Raw genomic sequence first — 17,418 nt, 5'->3', positions numbered from 1 at the left:
AAAAAGAGCTTAATGTCCCCAGTTTTCCACGTGGGAGACCAAAATCGATGAAACCTCCAGGATAGCTTCGGGAAGTTCAGAACTTGGGCTGTGCAAAGTTTCAAGACAATTGGTTGAGGTTAAGGCACATTTTGGTACGTTAAGCTCTTTTCACATTAAGCTACGTGTTTTTATGATTGCTAAAAAGAGCTTAATGTGAATAACTTTTGTTGTGATTTACCAAATGATCTGAAATTTTCAGAATATGTTGGAATAGACAGACTCTTCTATTGTGCCAAGTGTGGGGGAAATTGGTTCACATCTAGGCTCTTTTTTGTACGTTAAGCCACATTAAGCGCCTCAAAAAAAGAGCTTAATGTCCCCAGTTTTCCACGTGGGAGACCAAAATCGATGAAACCTACAGGATAGCTTTGGGAAGTGCAGAACTTGGGCTGTGCAAAGTTTCAAGACAATTGGTTGAGGTTTAGGCACATTTTGGTACGTTAAGCTCTTTTCACATTAAGCCACGTGTTTTTATGATTGCTAAAAAGAGCTTAATGTGAATAACGTTTGTTGTGATTTACCAAATGATCTGAAATTTTCAGAATATGTTGGAATGTACAATCTCTTCTATTGTGCCAAGTTTGGGGGAAATTGGTTCACATCTAGGCTCTTTTTTGTACGTTAAGCCACATTAAGCGCCCCCAAAAAAAGAGCTTAATGTCCCCAGTTTTCCACGTGGGAGACCAAAATCGATGAAACCTCCAGGATAGCTTTGGGAAGTGCAGAACTTGGGCTGTGCAAAGTTTCAAGACAATTGGTTGAGGTTTATGCACATTTTGGTACGTTAAGCTCTTTTCACATTAATCCACGTGTTTTTATGATTGCAAAAAAGAGCTTAATGTGAATAACTTTTGGTGTGATTTACCAAATTATCTGAAAAATTCAGAATATGTTGAAATAGACAGACTCTTCTATTGTGCCAAGTTTGGGGGAAATTGGTTCACATCTAAGCTCTTTTTTGTACATTAAGCCACATTAAGCTCCCCAAAAAAAGAGCTTAATGTCCCCAGTTTTCCATGTGGGAGACCTAAATTGATGAAACCGCCAGGATAGCTTAGGGAAGTGCAGAACTTGGGCTGTGCAAAGTTTCAAGACAATTGGTTGAGGTTTAGGCACATTTTGGTATGTTAAGCTCTTTTCACATTAAGCTATGGACATTAAACGTTTTAGTATTGTACAAAAAAGAGTTTAATGTGAATAACTTTTGGTGTAATTTATCAAATGACCTGAAATTTTCAGAATATGTTGGAATTGATAGACTCTTCTATTGTGCCATGTTTGGGGGAAATTGGTTCACATCTAAGCTCTTTTTTGTACGTTAAGCCACATTAAGCTCCCCAAAAAAAGAGCTTAATGTCCCCAGTTTTCCACGTGGGAGACCAAAATCAATGAAACCTCCAGGATAGCTTTGGGAAGTGCAGAACTTGGGCTGTGCAAAGTTTCAAGACAATTGGTTGAGGTTTAGGCACATTTTTGTACGTTAAGCTCTTTTCACATTAAGCCATGCGTTTTTATGATTGCAAAATAGAGCTTAATGTGAATAACTTTTGGTGTGATTTACCAAATTATCTGAAATTTTCAGAATATGTTGGAATTGATAGGCTCTTCTAATGTGCCAAGTTTGGGGGAAATTGGTTCACATCGAGGCTCTTTTTTGTACGGTAAGCCAAATTAAGCGCCCCAAAAAAAGAGCTTAATGTCCCCAGTTTTCCACGTGGGAGACCAAAATCGATGAAACCTCCAGGATAGCGTTGGGAAGTGCAGAACTTGGGCTGTGCAAAGTTTCAAGACAATTGGTTGAGGTTAAGGCACATTTTGGTACATAAGCTCTTTTCACATTAAGCTACGTGTTTTTATGATTGCTAAAAAGAGCTTAGTGTGAATAACTTTAGTTGTGATTTACCAAATGATCTGAAATTTTCAGAATATGTTGGAATAGACAGACTCTTCTATTGTGCCAAGTTTGGGGGAAATTGGCTCATATCTAGGCTCTTTTTTGTACGTTAAGCCACATTAAGCGCCTCAAATAAAGAGCTTAATGTCCCCAGTTTTCCATGTGGGAGACCAAAATCGATGAAACCTCCAGGATAGCTTTGGGAAGTGCAGAACTTGGGCTGTGCAAAGTTTTAAGACAATTGGTTGAGGTTAAGGCACATTTTGGTACATAAGCTCTTTTCACATTAAGCTACGTGTTTTTATGATTGCTAAAAAGAGCTTAGTGTGAATAACTTTTGTTGTGATTTACCAAATGATCTGAAATTTTCAGAATATGTTGGAATAGACAGACTCTTCTATTGTGCCAAGTTTGGGGGAAATTGGCTCATATCTAGGCTCTTTTTTGTACGTTAAGCCACATTAAGCGCCTCAAAAAAAGAGCTTAATGTCCCCAGTTTTCCATGTGGGAGAACAAAATCGATGAAACCTCCAAGATAGCTTTGGGAAGTGCAGAACTTGGGCTGTGCAAAGTTTCAAGACAATTGGTTGAGGTTTAGGCACATTTTGGTACGTTAAGCTCTTTTCACATTAAGCCACGTGTTTTTATGATTGCAAAAAAGAGCTTAATGTGAATAACTTTTGGTGTGATTTACCAAATTATCTGAAATTTTAGAATATGTTGGAATAGACAGACTCTTCTATTGTGCCAAGTTTGGGGGAAATTGGCTCATATCTAGGCTCTTTTTTGTACGTTAAGCCACATTAAGCGCCTCAAAAAAAGAGCTTAATGTCCCCAGTTTTCCATGTGGGAGACCAAAATCAATGAAACCTCCAGGATAGCTTTGGGAAGTGCAGAACTTGGGCTGTGCAAAGTTTCAAGACAATTGGTTGAGGTTAAGGCACATTTTGGTACATAAGCTCTTTTCACATTAAGCCATGCGTTTTTATGATTGCTAAAAAGAGCTTAATGTGAATATCTTTTGTTGTGATTTACCAAATGATCTGAAATTTTCAGAATATGTTGGAATAGACAGACTCTTCTATTGTGCCAAGTTTGGGGGAAATTGGCTCATATCTAGGCTCTTTTTTGTACGTTAAGCCACATTAAGCGCCTCAAAAAAAGAGCTTAATGTCCCCAGTTTTCCATGTGGGAGAACAAAATCGATGAAACCTCCAAGATAGCTTTGGGAAGTGCAGAACTTGGGCTGTGCAAAGTTTCAAGACAATTGGTTGAGGTTTAGGCACATTTTGGTACGTTAAGCTCTTTTCACATTAAGCCACGTGTTTTTATGATTGCAAAAAAGAGCTTAATGTGAATAACTTTTGGTGTGATTTACCAAATTATCTGAAATTTTAGAATATGTTGGAATAGACAGACTCTTCTATTGTGCCAAGTTTGGGGGAAATTGGCTCATATCTAGGCTCTTTTTTGTACGTTAAGCCACATTAAGCGCCTCAAAAAAAGAGCTTAATGTCCCCAGTTTTCCATGTGGGAGACCAAAATCAATGAAACCTCCAGGATAGCTTTGGGAAGTGCAGAACTTGGGCTGTGCAAAGTTTCAAGACAATTGGTTGAGGTTAAGGCACATTTTGGTACATAAGCTCTTTTCACATTAAGCCATGCGTTTTTATGATTGCTAAAAAGAGCTTAATGTGAATATCTTTTGTTGTGATTTACCAAATGATCTGAAATTTTCAGAATATGTTGGAATAGACAGACTCTTCTATTGTGCCAAGTTTGGGGGAAATTGGTTCACATCTAAGCTCTTTTTTGTACGTTAAGCCACATTAAGCTCCCCAAAAAAAGAGCTTAATGTCCCCAGTCTTCCATGTGGGAGACCTAAATCGATGAAACCGCCAGGATAGCTTAGGGAAGTGCAGAACTTGGGCTGTGCAAAGTTTCAAGACAATTGGTTGAGGTTTAGGCACATTTTGGTACGTTAAGCTCTTTTCACATTAAGCCATGCGTTTTTATGATTGCAAAATAGCGCTTAATGTTAGTAACTTTTGGTGTGATTCACCAAATGATCTGAAATTTTCAGAATATGTTGGAATTTATAGGCTCTTCTATAGTGCTAAGTTTGGGGGAAATTGGTTCACATCTAAGCTCTTTTTTGTACGTTAAGCCAAATTAAGCTTCCCAAAAAAGAGCTTAATGTCCCCAGTTTTCCACGTGGGAGACCAAAATCGATGAAACCTCCAGGATAGCTTTGGGAAGTGCAGAACTTGGTCTGTGCAAAGTTTCAAGACAATTGGTTGAGGTTAAGGCACATTTTGGTACATAAGCTCTTTTCACATTAAGCTACGTGTTTTTATGATTGCTAAAAAGAGCTTAGTGTGAATAACTTTTGTTGTGATTTACCAAATGATCTGAATTTTTCAGAATATGTTGGAATAGACAGACTCTTCTATTGTGCCAAGTTTGGGGGAAATTGGCTCATATCTAGGCTCTTTTTTGTACGTTAAGCCACATTAAGCGCCTCAAAAAAAGAGCTTAATGTCCCCAGTTTTCCATGTGGGAGACCAAAATCGATGAAACCTCCAGGATAGCTTTGGGAAGTGCAGAACTTGGGCTGTGCAAAGTTTCAAGACAATTGGTTGAGGTTTAGGCACATTTTGGTACGTTAAGCTCTTTTCACATTAAGCCATGCGTTTTTATGATTGCTAAAAAGAGCTTAATGTGAATAACTTTTGGTGTGATTTACCAAATTATCTGAAATTTTCAGAATATGTTGGAATAGATAGACTCTTCTATTGTGCCAAGTTTGGGGGAAATTGGTTCACATCTAGGCTCTTTTTTGTACGTTAAGCCACATTAAGCTTCCCAAAAAAAGAGCTTAATGTCCCCAGTTTTCCACGTGGCAGACCAAAATCGATGAAACCTCCAGGATAGCTTTGGGAAGTTCAGAACTTGGGCTGTGCAAAGTTTCAAGACAATTGGTTGAGGTTAAGGCACATTTTGGTACGTTAAGCTCTTTTCACATTAAGCTACGTGTTTTTATGATTGCTAAAAAGAGCTTAATGTGAATAACTTTTGTTGTGATTTACCAAATGATCTGAAATTTTCAGAATATGTTGGAATAGACAGAATCTTCTATTGTGCCAAGTTTAGGGGAAATTGGTTCAAATCTAAGCTCTTTTTTGTACGTTAAGCCACATTAAGCTCCCAAAAAAAGAGCTTAATGTCCCCAGTTTTCCATGTGGGAGACCTAAATCGATGAAACCGCCAGGATAGCTTAGGGAAGTGCAGAACTTGGGCTGCGCAAAGTTTCAAGACAATTTGTTGAGGTTAAGGCACATTTTGGTTCATTTAAGCTCTTTTTACATTAAGCCATGGACATTAAATGTTTTAGTATGGTAAAAAAAATAGCTTAATGTGAATAACTTTTGGTGTGATTTACCAAATGATCTGAAATTTTCAGAATATGTTGGAATAGATAGACTCTTCTATTGTGCCAAGTTTGGGGGAAATTGGTTCACATCTAAGCTCTTTTTTGTACGTTAAGCCACATTAAGCTCCCCAAAAAAAGAGCTTAATGTCCCCAGTTTTCCACGTGGGAGACCAAAATCGATGAAACCTCCAGGATAGCTTTGGGAAGTACAGAACTTGGGCTGTGCAAAGTTTCAAGACAATTGGTGGAGGTTTAGGCACATTTTGGTATGTTAAGCTCTTTTCACATTAAGCCACGTGTTTTTATGATTGCTAAAAAGAGCTGAATGTGAATAACTTTTGTTGTGATTTACCAAATGATCTGAAATTTTCAGAATATGTTGGAATAGACAGACTCTTCTATTTTGCCAAGTTTGGGGAAAATTGGCTCACATCTAGGCTCTTTTTTGTACGTTAAGCCACATTAAGCGCCTCAAAAAAAAAGAGCTTAATGTCCCCAGTTTTCCACGTGGGAGACCAAAATCGATGAAACCTCCAGGATAGCTTTGGGAAGTGCAGAACTTGGGCTGTGCAAAGTTTCAAGACAATTGGTTGAGGTTTAGGCACATTTTGGTACGTTAAGCTCTTTTCACATTATGCTATGGACATTAAACATTTTAGCATTGTACAAAAAAGAGTTTAATGTGAATAACTTTTGGTGTAATTTATCAAATGACCTGAAATTTTCAGAATATGTTGGAATCGATAGACTTTTCTATTGTGCCAAGTTTGGGGGAAATTGGTTCACATCTAAGCTCTTTTTTGTACGTTAAGCCACATTAAGCTCCCCAAAAAAGAGCTTAATGTCCCCAGTTTTCCACGTGGGAGACCAAAATCGATGAAACCTCCAGGATAGCTTTGGGAAGTGCAGAACTTGGGCTGTGCAAAGTTTCAAGACAATTGGTTGAGGTTTAGGCACATTTTGGTACGTTAAGCTCTTTTCACATTAAGCCATGCGTTTTTATGATTGGAAAATAGAGCTTAATGTGAATAACTTTTGGTGCGATTTACCAAATTATCTGAAATTTTCAGAATATGTTGGAATAGATAGACTCTTCTATTGTGCCAAGTTTGGGGGAAATTGGTTCAAATCTAAGCTCTTTTTTGTACGTTAAGCCACATTAAGCTCCCCAAAAAAAGAGCTTAATGTCCCCAGTTTTCCATGTGGGAGACCTAAATCGATGAAACTGCCAGGATAGCTTAGGGAAGTGCAGAACTTGGGCTGTGCAAAGTTTCAAGACAATTTGTTGAGGTTAAGGCACATTTTGGTTCATTTAAGCTCTTTTTACATTAAGCCATGGACATTAAATGTTTTAGTATGGTAAAAAAATAGCTTAATGTGAATAACTTTTGGTGTGATTTACCAAATGATCTGAAATTTTCAGAATATGTTGGAATAGATAGACTCTTCTATTGTGCCAAGTTTGGGGGAAATTGGTTCACATCTAAGCTCTTTTTTGTACGTTAAGCCACATTAAGCTCCCAAAAAAAGAGCTTAATGTCCCCAGTTTTCCACGTGGGAGACCAAAATCGATGAAACCTCCAGGATAGCTTTGGGAAGTTCAGAACTTGGGCTGTGCAAAGTTTCAAGACAATTGGTTGAGGTTAAGGCACATTTTGGTACATAAGCTCTTTTCACATTAAGCTACGTGTTTTTATGATTGCTAAAAAGAGCTTAATGTGAATATCTTTTGTTGTGATTTACCAAATGATCTGAAATTTTCAGAATATGTTGGAATAGACAGACTCTTCTATTGTGCCAAGTTTGGGGGAAATTGGCTCATATCTAGGCTCTTTTTTGTACGTTATGCCACATTAAGCGCCTCAAAAAAAGAGCTTAATGTCCCCAGTTTTCCATGTGGGAGACCAAAATCGATGAAACCTCCAGGATAGCTTTAGGAAGTGCAGAACTTGGGCTGTGCAAAGTTTCAAGACAATTGGTTGAGGTTTAGGCACATTTTGGTACGTTAAGCTCTTTTCACATTAAGCCATGCGTTTTTATGATTGCTAAAAAGAGTTTAATGTGAATAACTTTTGGTGTGATTTACCAAATTATCTGAAATTTTCAGAATATGTTGGAATAGATAGACTCTTCTATTGTGCCAAGTTTGGGGGAAATTGGTTCACATCTAGGCTCTTTTTTGTACGTTAAGCCACATTAAGCTCCCCAAAAAAAGAGCTTAATGTCCCCAGTTTTCCACGTGGGAGACCAAAATCGATAAAACCTCCAGGATAGCTTTGGGAAGTTCAGAACTTGGGCTGTGCAAAGTTTCAAGACAATTGGTTGAGGTTGAGGTTAAGGCACATTTTGGTACGTTAAGCTCTTTTCACATTAAGCTACGTGTTTTTATGATTGCTAAAAAGAGCTTAATGTGAATATCTTTTGTTGTGATTTACCAAATTATCTGAAATTTTAGAATATGTTGGAATAGACAGACTCTTCTATTGTGCCAAGTTTGGGGGAAATTGGCTCATATCTAGGCTCTTTTTTGTACGTTAATCCACATTAAGCGCCTCAAAAAAAGAGCTTAATGTCCCCAGTTTTCCATGTGGGAGACCAAAATCGATGAAACCTCCAGGATAGCTTTGGGAAGTTCAGAACTTGGGCTGTGAAAAGTTTCAAGACAATTGGTTGAGGCTAAGGCACATTTTGGTACGTTAAGCTCTTTTCACATTAAGCTACGTGTTTTTATGATTGCTAAAAAGAGCTTAATGTGAATATCTTTTGTTGTGATTTACCAAATGATCTGAAATTTTCAGAATATGTTGGAATAGACAGACTCTTCTATTGTGCCAAGTTTGGGGGAAATTGGCTCATATCTAGGCTCTTTTTTGTACGTTAAGCCACATTAAGCGCCTCAAAAAAAGAGCTTAATGTCCCCAGTTTTCCATGTGGGAGACCAAAATCGATGAAACCTCCAGGATAGCTTTGGGAAGTGCAGAACTTGGGCTGTGCAAAGTTTCAAGACAATTGGTTGAGGTTTAGGCACATTTTGGTACGTTAAGCTCTTTTCACATTAAGCTATGGACATTAAACGTTTTAGTATTGTACAAAAAAGAGTTTAATGTGAATAACTTTTGGTGTAATTCATCAAATGACCTGAAATTTTCAGAATATGTTGGAATCGATAGACTTTTCTATTGTGCCAAGTTTGGGGGAAATTGGTTCACATCTAAGCTCTTTTTTGTACGTTAAGCCACATTAAGCTCCCCAAAAAAGAGCTTAATGTCCCCAGTTTTCCACGTGGGAGACCAAAATCGATGAAACCTCCAGGATAGCTTTGGGAAGTGCAGAACTTGGGCTGTGCAAAGTTTCAAGACAATTGGTTGAGGTTTAGGCACATTTTGGTACGTTAAGCTCTTTTCACATTAAGCCATGCGTTTTTATGATTGGAAAATAGAGCTTAATGTGAATAACTTTTGGTGCGATTTACCAAATTATCTGAAATTTTCAGAATATGTTGGAATAGATAGACTCTTCTATTGTGCCAAGTTTGGGGGAAATTGGTTCACATCTAGGCTCTTTTTTGTACGTTAAGCCACATTAAGCTCCCCAAAAAAAGAGATTAATGTCCCCAGTTTTCCACGTGGGAGACCAAAATCGATAAAACCTCCAGGATAGCTTTGGGAAGTTCAGAACTTGGGCTGTGCAAAGTTTCAAGACAATTGGTTGAGGTTAACGCACATTTTGGTACGTTAAGCTCTTTTCACATTAAGCTACGTGTTTTTATGATTGCTAAAAAGAGCTTAATGTGAATATCTTTTGTTGTGATTTACCAAATGATCTGAAATTTTCAGAATATGTTGGAATAGACAGACTCTTCTATTGTGCCAAGTTTGGGGGAAATTGGTTCACATCTAGGCTCTTTTTTGTACATTAAGCCACATTAAGCGCCTCAAAAAAAGAGCTTAATGTCCCCAGTTTTCCACGTGGGAGACCAAAATCGATGAAACCTCCAGGATAGCTTTGGGAAGTGCAGAACTTGGGCTGTGCAAAGTTTCAAGACAATTGGTTGAGGTTTAGGCACATTTTGGTACGTTAAGCTCTTTTCACATTAAGCCACGTGTTTTTATGATTGCTAAAAAGAGCTTAATGTGAATAACGTTTGTTGTGATTTACCAAATGATCTGAAATTTTCAGAATATGTTGGAATGTACAGACTCTTCTATTGTGCCAAGTTTGGGGGAAATTGGTTCACATCTAAGCTCTTTTTTGTACGTTAAGCCACATTAAGCGCCCCAAAAAAAGTGCTTAATGTCCCCAGTTTTCCACGTGGGAGACCAAAATCGATGAAACCTCCAGGATAGCTTTGGGAAGTGCAGAACTTGGGCTGTGCAAAGTTTCAAGACAATTGGTTGAGGTTTAGGCACATTTTGGTACGTTAAGCTCTTTTCACATTAAGCCACATGTTTTTGATTGCAAAAAAGAGCTTAATATGAATAACTTTTGGTGTGATTTACCAAATTATCTGAAATTTTCTGAATATGTTGGAATAGATAAACTCTTCTATTGTGCCAAGTTTGGGGGAAATTGGTTCACATCTAGGCTCTTTTTTGTACATTAAGCCACATTAAGCGCCTCAAAAAAAGAGCTTAATGTCCCCAGTTTTCCACGTGGGAGACCAATATCGATGAAACCTCCAGGATAGCTTTGGGAAGTGCAGAACTTGGGCTGTGCAAAGTTTCAAGACAATTGGTTGAGGTTTAGGCACATTTTGGTACGTTAAGCTCTTTTCACATTAAGCCACGTGTTTTTATGATTGCTAAAAAGAGCTTAATGTGAATAACGTTTGTTGTGATTTACCAAATGATCTGAAATTTTCAGAATATGTTGGAATGTACAGACTCTTCTATTGTGCCAAGTTTGGGGGAAATTGGTTCACATCTAAGCTCTTTTTTGTACGTTAAGCCACATTAAGCTCCCAAAAAAAGAGCTTAATGTCCCCAGTTTTCCATGTGGGAGACCTAAATCGATGAAACCGCCAGGATAGCTTAGGGAAGTGCAGAGCCTGCGCTGTGCAAAGTTTCAAGACAATTGGTTGAGGTTTAGGCACATTTTGGTACATTAAGCTCTTTTTACATTAAGCCATGGACATTAAACGTTTTAGTATTGTAAAAAAATAGCTTAATGTGAATAACTTTTGGTGTGATTTACCAAATGAGCTAAAATTTTCAGACTATCTTAGCATCAATAGAGTCTTCTATTGTATGAAGTTTGGGGAAATTGGTTAACATCTAAGCTCTTTTTTGTACGTTAAGCCACATTAAGCTCCCAAAAAACAAGCTTAATGTCCCTTGTTTGCCTCCTGGAAGACCAAACTACATGAAACTTCTAGGATATATTAGGAAAGTTAAAAACGGTCTGTGCAAAGTTTCAGGGCAATTGATTATGGTTTAGGCACTTTATTACACATTAAGCTACATTAAGCCATTTTCACATTAAATGTTTTAGTATGTCCCCCTTTCTGTATTTGGAGACAAAATCTGTTTTCCTCTAGATGTAAAGAGTGCCCCCTGTTGACCTTAAAGTGATCAACTCAACACCAAGAGTGTTGACAAACCTTTTTTTTTATGGCTGCTGTTTTAACGACTACCCTATGATTTCTTCTAGAAACTTTCTTCAATGAAGACTGTTCTCTAGAAAGCTGCTTGTGTTTCTGCTCATTAATTCGCAGCTATCCCGCCCTTTTTCTGACTTTTAAACTGTATTGCAACTTGACCCCAATGGGCTGGACATTGTGGCTAGAGCCTAAAAGTGACCCTCAGGCACTGATCTCTCCTTGAGTGCTTTCCAAACTGGTTCTGGCTATGTTAGCTGTGGAGTTCTCTCCAGGACCGGCTGTGTTTCTGTGCTTACCCTGTCTCTGAAGACTTACTTATTAGGCTGTTCAAGTTGGGCATCAGGAGTTCTCTTATTTTATTGTTACTGGGCACCACATTGTCTGTGGTTTCCGCCAGCTTTGTCATGGAAAGGAGTTGTTCCACTGGGTGGAGTTTTATGTGTATGTACTTGGCACTCTTTTTTGGCTGCAAAGAGTGAACTTTAATCTTGGATCCATTTCTCCTGATGCCTATAGTGAATTTGGCCACCTTCAGCCCTCTAACCCTCCTGTTGTAAAATGTTTAATTTACTACCAGCTGTCCAGGCTTCGTGAAGACTCAAATCCTGTGGCTGCAATATAGCTGCTTGTGAAATAAGGGAAGGGGGGGGCACTGTGCCTGTAGCTCTCAGCATGCTCTCCACCAACCTGTTGGAAACTGCTTGTAGCACGTTCCTGATATTGACAATGTCTGAAGCCCGAAATCTTGCTGCTCTCTGATTTGAGAGTCTCGTTCTTCATGGGACTCCTCTTTGGCGCCACCAGGTGTAGTTGGGTCCTCTGCCCTCTCAGCTGAGGTTTTTACTATAGTCACAGAAGACTGTCCCAAATGACCCGGTTGTTTTCCAACTTTGATAGCAGAGGCTGCAAGCACACAATGGTACCCTCTACAGCTGATTCAGGATCCAATTTGGCTGCACCCTAAGCTGTGTCTGAGCTATTGGCCACAGTGGCTCTGATACCAAGTTGCTCAAGTCTCTGATGACCTTTCCCCCCGAGGAATCAGACTACTGCTATTACTCACAAGTTAAAATAGATAATTTCAGCTCCTGTTGATGTGGTACACAACCCTCTGTAACTAGGGGATCAGCCTGTTGCTTCTAAGAGTGCAGTTTCAAGAATTGGGCCTTATAGGACCCCTAATGCTGAAAATAACTTCTCATCTACTTTTCTAGTTATTTCTGTACAAACCTTGTAAACTCCCTGGTTTGCTGTTTGCTCTCCCTAAGTGTGTGCTGTCTCTGTACCCACTTAGTTAGGACTTTGTTCAAAAGTGGTCTGTTACTTCTGTGCATCAAGCCATTTCTTGTCCAAACAAAGTAGCTCCCATAGTGGCAGGGAATGCTCCTGCCTTTAGGGCCTCAAACTGATAAATGGCTTAAAGCATTTTCCAGAACCATATTTTCATTTTGCAGGTCCCATTCTACCACTTAATTTGGGCTATTTCTTCAATTTGACAAGCAATGTCCTATTGGTCCTTTAGAAAGAATTTAACTGCTGCTGCTACAGACCCTCAGATCACAGCTTGTGTGGAAAAGATGTCTGAGACCGTAAACTTTACTGGCCTGTTAGAAGCCTTCTCTCTCACATTCGTCCTTTTTTAGTATGCGCAGGGCCCTTTGGTTGAAGTAATGGACAAGAACTTTCTTGCAAGAATCTTGTTTGGACTGCATGGCCTTCAAGACACGATGTCTCTTTAGACCGATACTAGATACTATTATGAATGGAGGCAAAATAACTCACAAGATCTGGCACTCTAAAGCTGCCAATTCCACCAACAGGGCCTCCTCAACATGAGTGTGTCCCCATTTTCCAGAATGAGGGGTACACCTGTTGACCTTTAAAGGCACTTGAATGTCTTGTATTTTCAATGCCTGGGTTTATAGCCCCAATTCTTGCTGCAGAAATACTTTAGCGGTTTTACTCAAGCCTGTTCACTGTCCCAGAACTCAAATTGGGCATTCACCTCGTTATGGACATCAAGGCCCTGAATATTTACATTTGACCACAAAAATTCTCCACACCTTTTTATTGCTTTCTTTCGTTAGGGGGACTTCCTGGCCTTGCCACATTATGAGGCTTCCTACTTACATGTGCTTACCTTTCTGGTGCACCAACACTTACTGAATTTTACTATAGGGCTTCTGCAATACTACTTCATGTTATTGGTAATAATATGCTGCGCCTGGCATAGATAGTTAATCATAAAAATTAATTAACATAAAAAGCAGCCATCACCAAATCTTGAATATTGCAAAAGATTGATCAAAACAGTAGGAATAGGTTTAGCGCTAATCAGTTCATAGAGACAGTGTCCACATCCAAGGAGAGAGCTTAAAAGGAGTCTTCAGCTGATAAAATCTTCTATTAGTGGGCAGTAGATCCTATACAAGGCGCAAAAGGCTGTGAGATCCTCTCAGCATTCTTCCCCAATATTCCTCTCCTTTGGTCTCAGTAATCCAATAGGGTCCTGTTGATTTGCAGTCTTCTTTTCTTTTCATCTGTTCAAAGTACTGAATTCATAAAACTTGTCTGAGAGTTCTGAGTCTGGGGGACTCATCACTAGGAGAGGAGGAGTCTTATCTCCTGAGAGAGACTGCCCACTTCCCTCACACATCCAGTCCTGTGATTGGCTGAGGAGTGACAGGTCTCCTCCGAACTCTCAGACAAGCCTTATGAATTCAATAATACTACTCCATAGCTTACATTTGGTGTTGACCCTGTTGCACTTTAAGGATTTTCCCATTGTGAGATAATTGGGAGGACAAATTGGTCCTGTTTCTGGACAAACTGATTCGGTTGAGGCCAAGGACAAAGCTATCCCTGTCCTGGTGGCCCCAGGACTTCGCATTGGAGTTGGGGAAATTGTTTCTTTTTATGTTCTGCTAAATCCTGATGATGGATACCAACCTATTGTGCTGGGGAGGGAGTCCTGGAACTTTTGTCGGTTCACGAGACTTGGTAGTCGATGCAATTTTGTCTCCTGAGCAGCATCTTAGAACTTTGAGCAATACAGCTGTCCATTCAGCGTTGGACCATTTTGATCAAGGCCAACCTGATTTAGTTTGTCAGACCACGCCAAATTAGTGGCATTCGTCAGTCAGGGATAAATGTTTCGGAAAGTGCTTTGCTCTCTGCATATTAGCAACTTCCTTTTGGTCAGTCACTTTTAGGGTTAGTTTGCAGTTGGGGGCAATAAAAACAGGCATTTCAGCAGTTTTTTACTGCCCTCCTTAAAATGCAAAGGTACTTGGTTGGGGGTGTACACATGATAAAATGCTTTGCTTACCAGCCATGGCAAAAATGGTTTTCCCTGTTGGAGAACAGTAGTGTTGCTGAACATGACACATGCAAGTGACTGGGGCCACACCACAACCACCCTGCATGTAATGCACAAGGTGGCAGCACAGTGGGGTGGCATTTACTGGCTTTCAAGCAAGTGGTGGGAAGGCGACCTATCACCTTCTCACTGCCTGTCAAAAATTTCTGAATAGTGATCCACCACAGATTGCTTTTTAGACGTGTAGCAATTAAAGCCATGCGTCTAAACTTCACAGTTGCTGTCCGGAAGAAAGAAGTTGTCTGATTGCTGGGAAACAGTCAGACCAGTTTCAGATCAATGTAAATAAATGATCTAGTGACACTCAGAGGGTTTTGCAGCACTTGCTGATAACTCCACTGAGCTGAGCAATCATTGGCATCCACAAGTAAAAAACGAAGGTGACCAGCGCTATGGAGTATCTTAATTGCAAGAAGTGTGTAAATACAGGTGTAAGCTGCCACAAACCCATCCCCGAAAGAACAGGGGTGCAATATATGAAAGGGGAGAAGAGTCTGTATAAGGCGCTACCGGTTTGAGCAGTTTTTTTATATAAAGGATATTATCCCCCAAACAATTGTGTAAGCACTACAAAAATAGTAAATAATGATTTCTCAGTGATAAGTGAACTGCTAATAGACTGGTGAGGGGGTGGATTGACATGCACCCCCTAGAAACAAAGTGCACAGTGCAAATAAATAATATAAATAACTGCTCTTATAAATAAAATCATTGAATAAGAAAAAAGTGCACAAAGTGTCATAAATATTTATTGCCTGACAGCGGTGCCGCTATCAGGCAATAAATATTTATGACACTTTGTGCACTTTTTTCTTATTCAATGATTTTATTTATATGAGCAGTTATTTATATTATTTATTTGCACTGTGCACTTTGTTTCTAGGGGGTGCATGTCAATCCACCCCCTCACCAGTCTATTAGCACTTCACTGATCACTGAGAAATCATTATTTACAATTTTTGTAGTGCTTACACAATTGTTTGGGGGATATTATCCTTTATATAAAAAAACTGCTCAAACAGGTAGCGCCTTATACAGACTCTTCTCCCCTTTCATATATTGGCATCCACAGCACCCATCGTTTGATCATAGATTTGGTACTGCCTTCCTACAGAACTGAGACACGCTAGTAGTAGGAAGGGTTACACTATGACTGGCCTATGGTTTTCTTTGTTGGCCAGCATCCCATCCTTGTGTAAGCTCCATTAGCTTAGGGTTTAAGAATTGCAGTGTCCCTCAATGGACTCTAAAAAAGGGTTTATTTGTGGGTACGAAAATCCCATTTTAAACTAGTGTTCTTACTGTAGAAATAGTTTTCATTTTTCTGATCTAAAATGTTTCTTTTTTTTTTTTTTCCCCCACAGGCATTAGTAATAGGAGGCCTTGGTTCAATACTCCGAGTTCTCACCTCACGAAAAAATGTGTAAAAGACTGTATTAGCTGAATTCAGAATGACCTGCTTCGGGGCTCCAGCACAGTGAAGGAAGATTGGATACAAAGGCCCACCTGTCTGCAGAGTGCTATATATTAAAACTGTTTCGGGAAATTTAATTGGGAATGCTTCTTATTACTGACTGGGGAAAAGACATGAATGTATGTTTGTTTAATAGGGTATATTTTGTTCCAAGCACCAATCCTGTTTTGTAAAGTGAGGCTGTATTGACTGATAAAATAAGGTAGAGCTGGGGGGGGGGGGAGATAACAATGAAATGGCCAAAAAACAGCCACTATAACAGACCAGCATAGAGCTGCTGCTAAGGGGCTGTGTTTTTCCACCAACCATTGCTCAATCATGTTTAAATTTCAATCTACCCTCCTCTGCCAACATAAGAATTCCCAGTTAAATCAATTATGACTAAGGAACAGGACGACTGATCTATTCCGATGCAATGGGACTTGTAGCTTTTTTGTTAACTTGTAATTACAAGATTTTAGGAGTTTGTTGATTTTGATCTTACTTGAATGAATGGTCTTAACGTTTTGTGCTGCCAGAGTGGCTAGCAACACAGCCATATTCCAAGTGATGCCATCTATTCTGGAACGTTCAGGATTAAGGCCTGTAGTGGTTGGGGAAATCAAATCTGTTTTGTGCTGTTTCTGAATTAAAGCTGCAGTATTGCTGGGAATAGGGGCAGTTTGGGGTTCTTTGTCCTGAGCGTGATGTTTTGGAGAAAGATGCCCACTCTTCTGTAGTCCCCACTGCTCTTATGATACCTGTAAACTTTATTAAACTGACAGCTTCCATAAGTGAAGTGCAAAAACAATTGTGTTTTATCCTTGTCTTATTGTTTGGTTATCTTTGTATTTTTTTGCTGACTTGAATTCTGTTACCCTAAATGTGTTTTTTCACACTCTTGTTGTGCAGTTTCATCTTTGTCAGATTTTTGTACAAAAATGGCAATAGAGAACAGAATAAGAAAGCATAGTGGACTATAGTTTAAACTTGAGAGAAATATGCAGAAAATATGTTTATCTTAATTGTACAGTACAAGATACAGAGCTTCTATTTATAGATCTAGGGTTATAGCCAAGCTACCCTCTGGGGATTGGACACTGGCAAAAAAAAAAAGCACTGTTAGACTTATCAGTAATGGTATTTCCATGAATCTTCCAGGACCCCTTACTTGGAGAGATGATTGACTCCGCCCTCTACAGGAAACACAAATCAGAAAGAGTTTAAAGGCCCCTCCCTTCCCTAATAAATGGGTGAGAATCTGTATTCTGTACTGCAAGATTCATGGAAACACAGCCTAATGGGGTTTTCCCCCTAAATCGTCCAGGACAGCTTACGTGGAGAGGATAGGCAAGATTCCATTTCTTAGGGAGGGACCACAATCTGTTGAACCTTCCTCGCGAAGGAAGGGTCCTGGCTGGAGAGAGTCTGAACTAGTGCTAGATGAAGGCAGGCAAAGAAGACCAAATGGCTGCCCCCATGATGCTCGTGCTCATTCTGCCCATGAAGTGGCCATCGACCTAGTAGAGTGAGCTTGGATCTTTGTAGGAGGGGCCTGATTGGAAAATCTATAAACCCAGATTATTGTATCTTTAATCCATCTAGCGATGAAACTTCT

General features: G+C 39.4%; 1 protein-coding gene across 1 annotated transcript in view; it reads left to right on the top strand.

Annotated features, from left to right (window-relative positions):
* ARPC5L (actin related protein 2/3 complex subunit 5 like) overlaps window positions 1-16,654 on the top strand; it is a 591,266-nt gene extending 574,612 nt beyond the window's left edge. Inside the window, exon 4 of the mRNA XM_082263677.1 lies at window positions 15,712-16,654. Coding sequence (XP_082119803.1) covers window positions 15,712-15,774 — 63 coding nt within the window. The 3' untranslated portion in view covers window positions 15,775-16,654. The remainder of the gene's footprint in view (window positions 1-15,711) is intronic.
* The last annotated feature ends 764 nt before the right edge of the window (window positions 16,655-17,418 follow it).

The sequence above is a fragment of the Pelophylax lessonae genome (genome assembly GCF_965119305.1).
Source record: "Pelophylax lessonae genome assembly, chromosome: 7".
Taxonomy (NCBI): Eukaryota; Metazoa; Chordata; class Amphibia; order Anura; family Ranidae; genus Pelophylax; species Pelophylax lessonae.
This window is presented reverse-complemented; position numbering and strand designations above follow the sequence as displayed.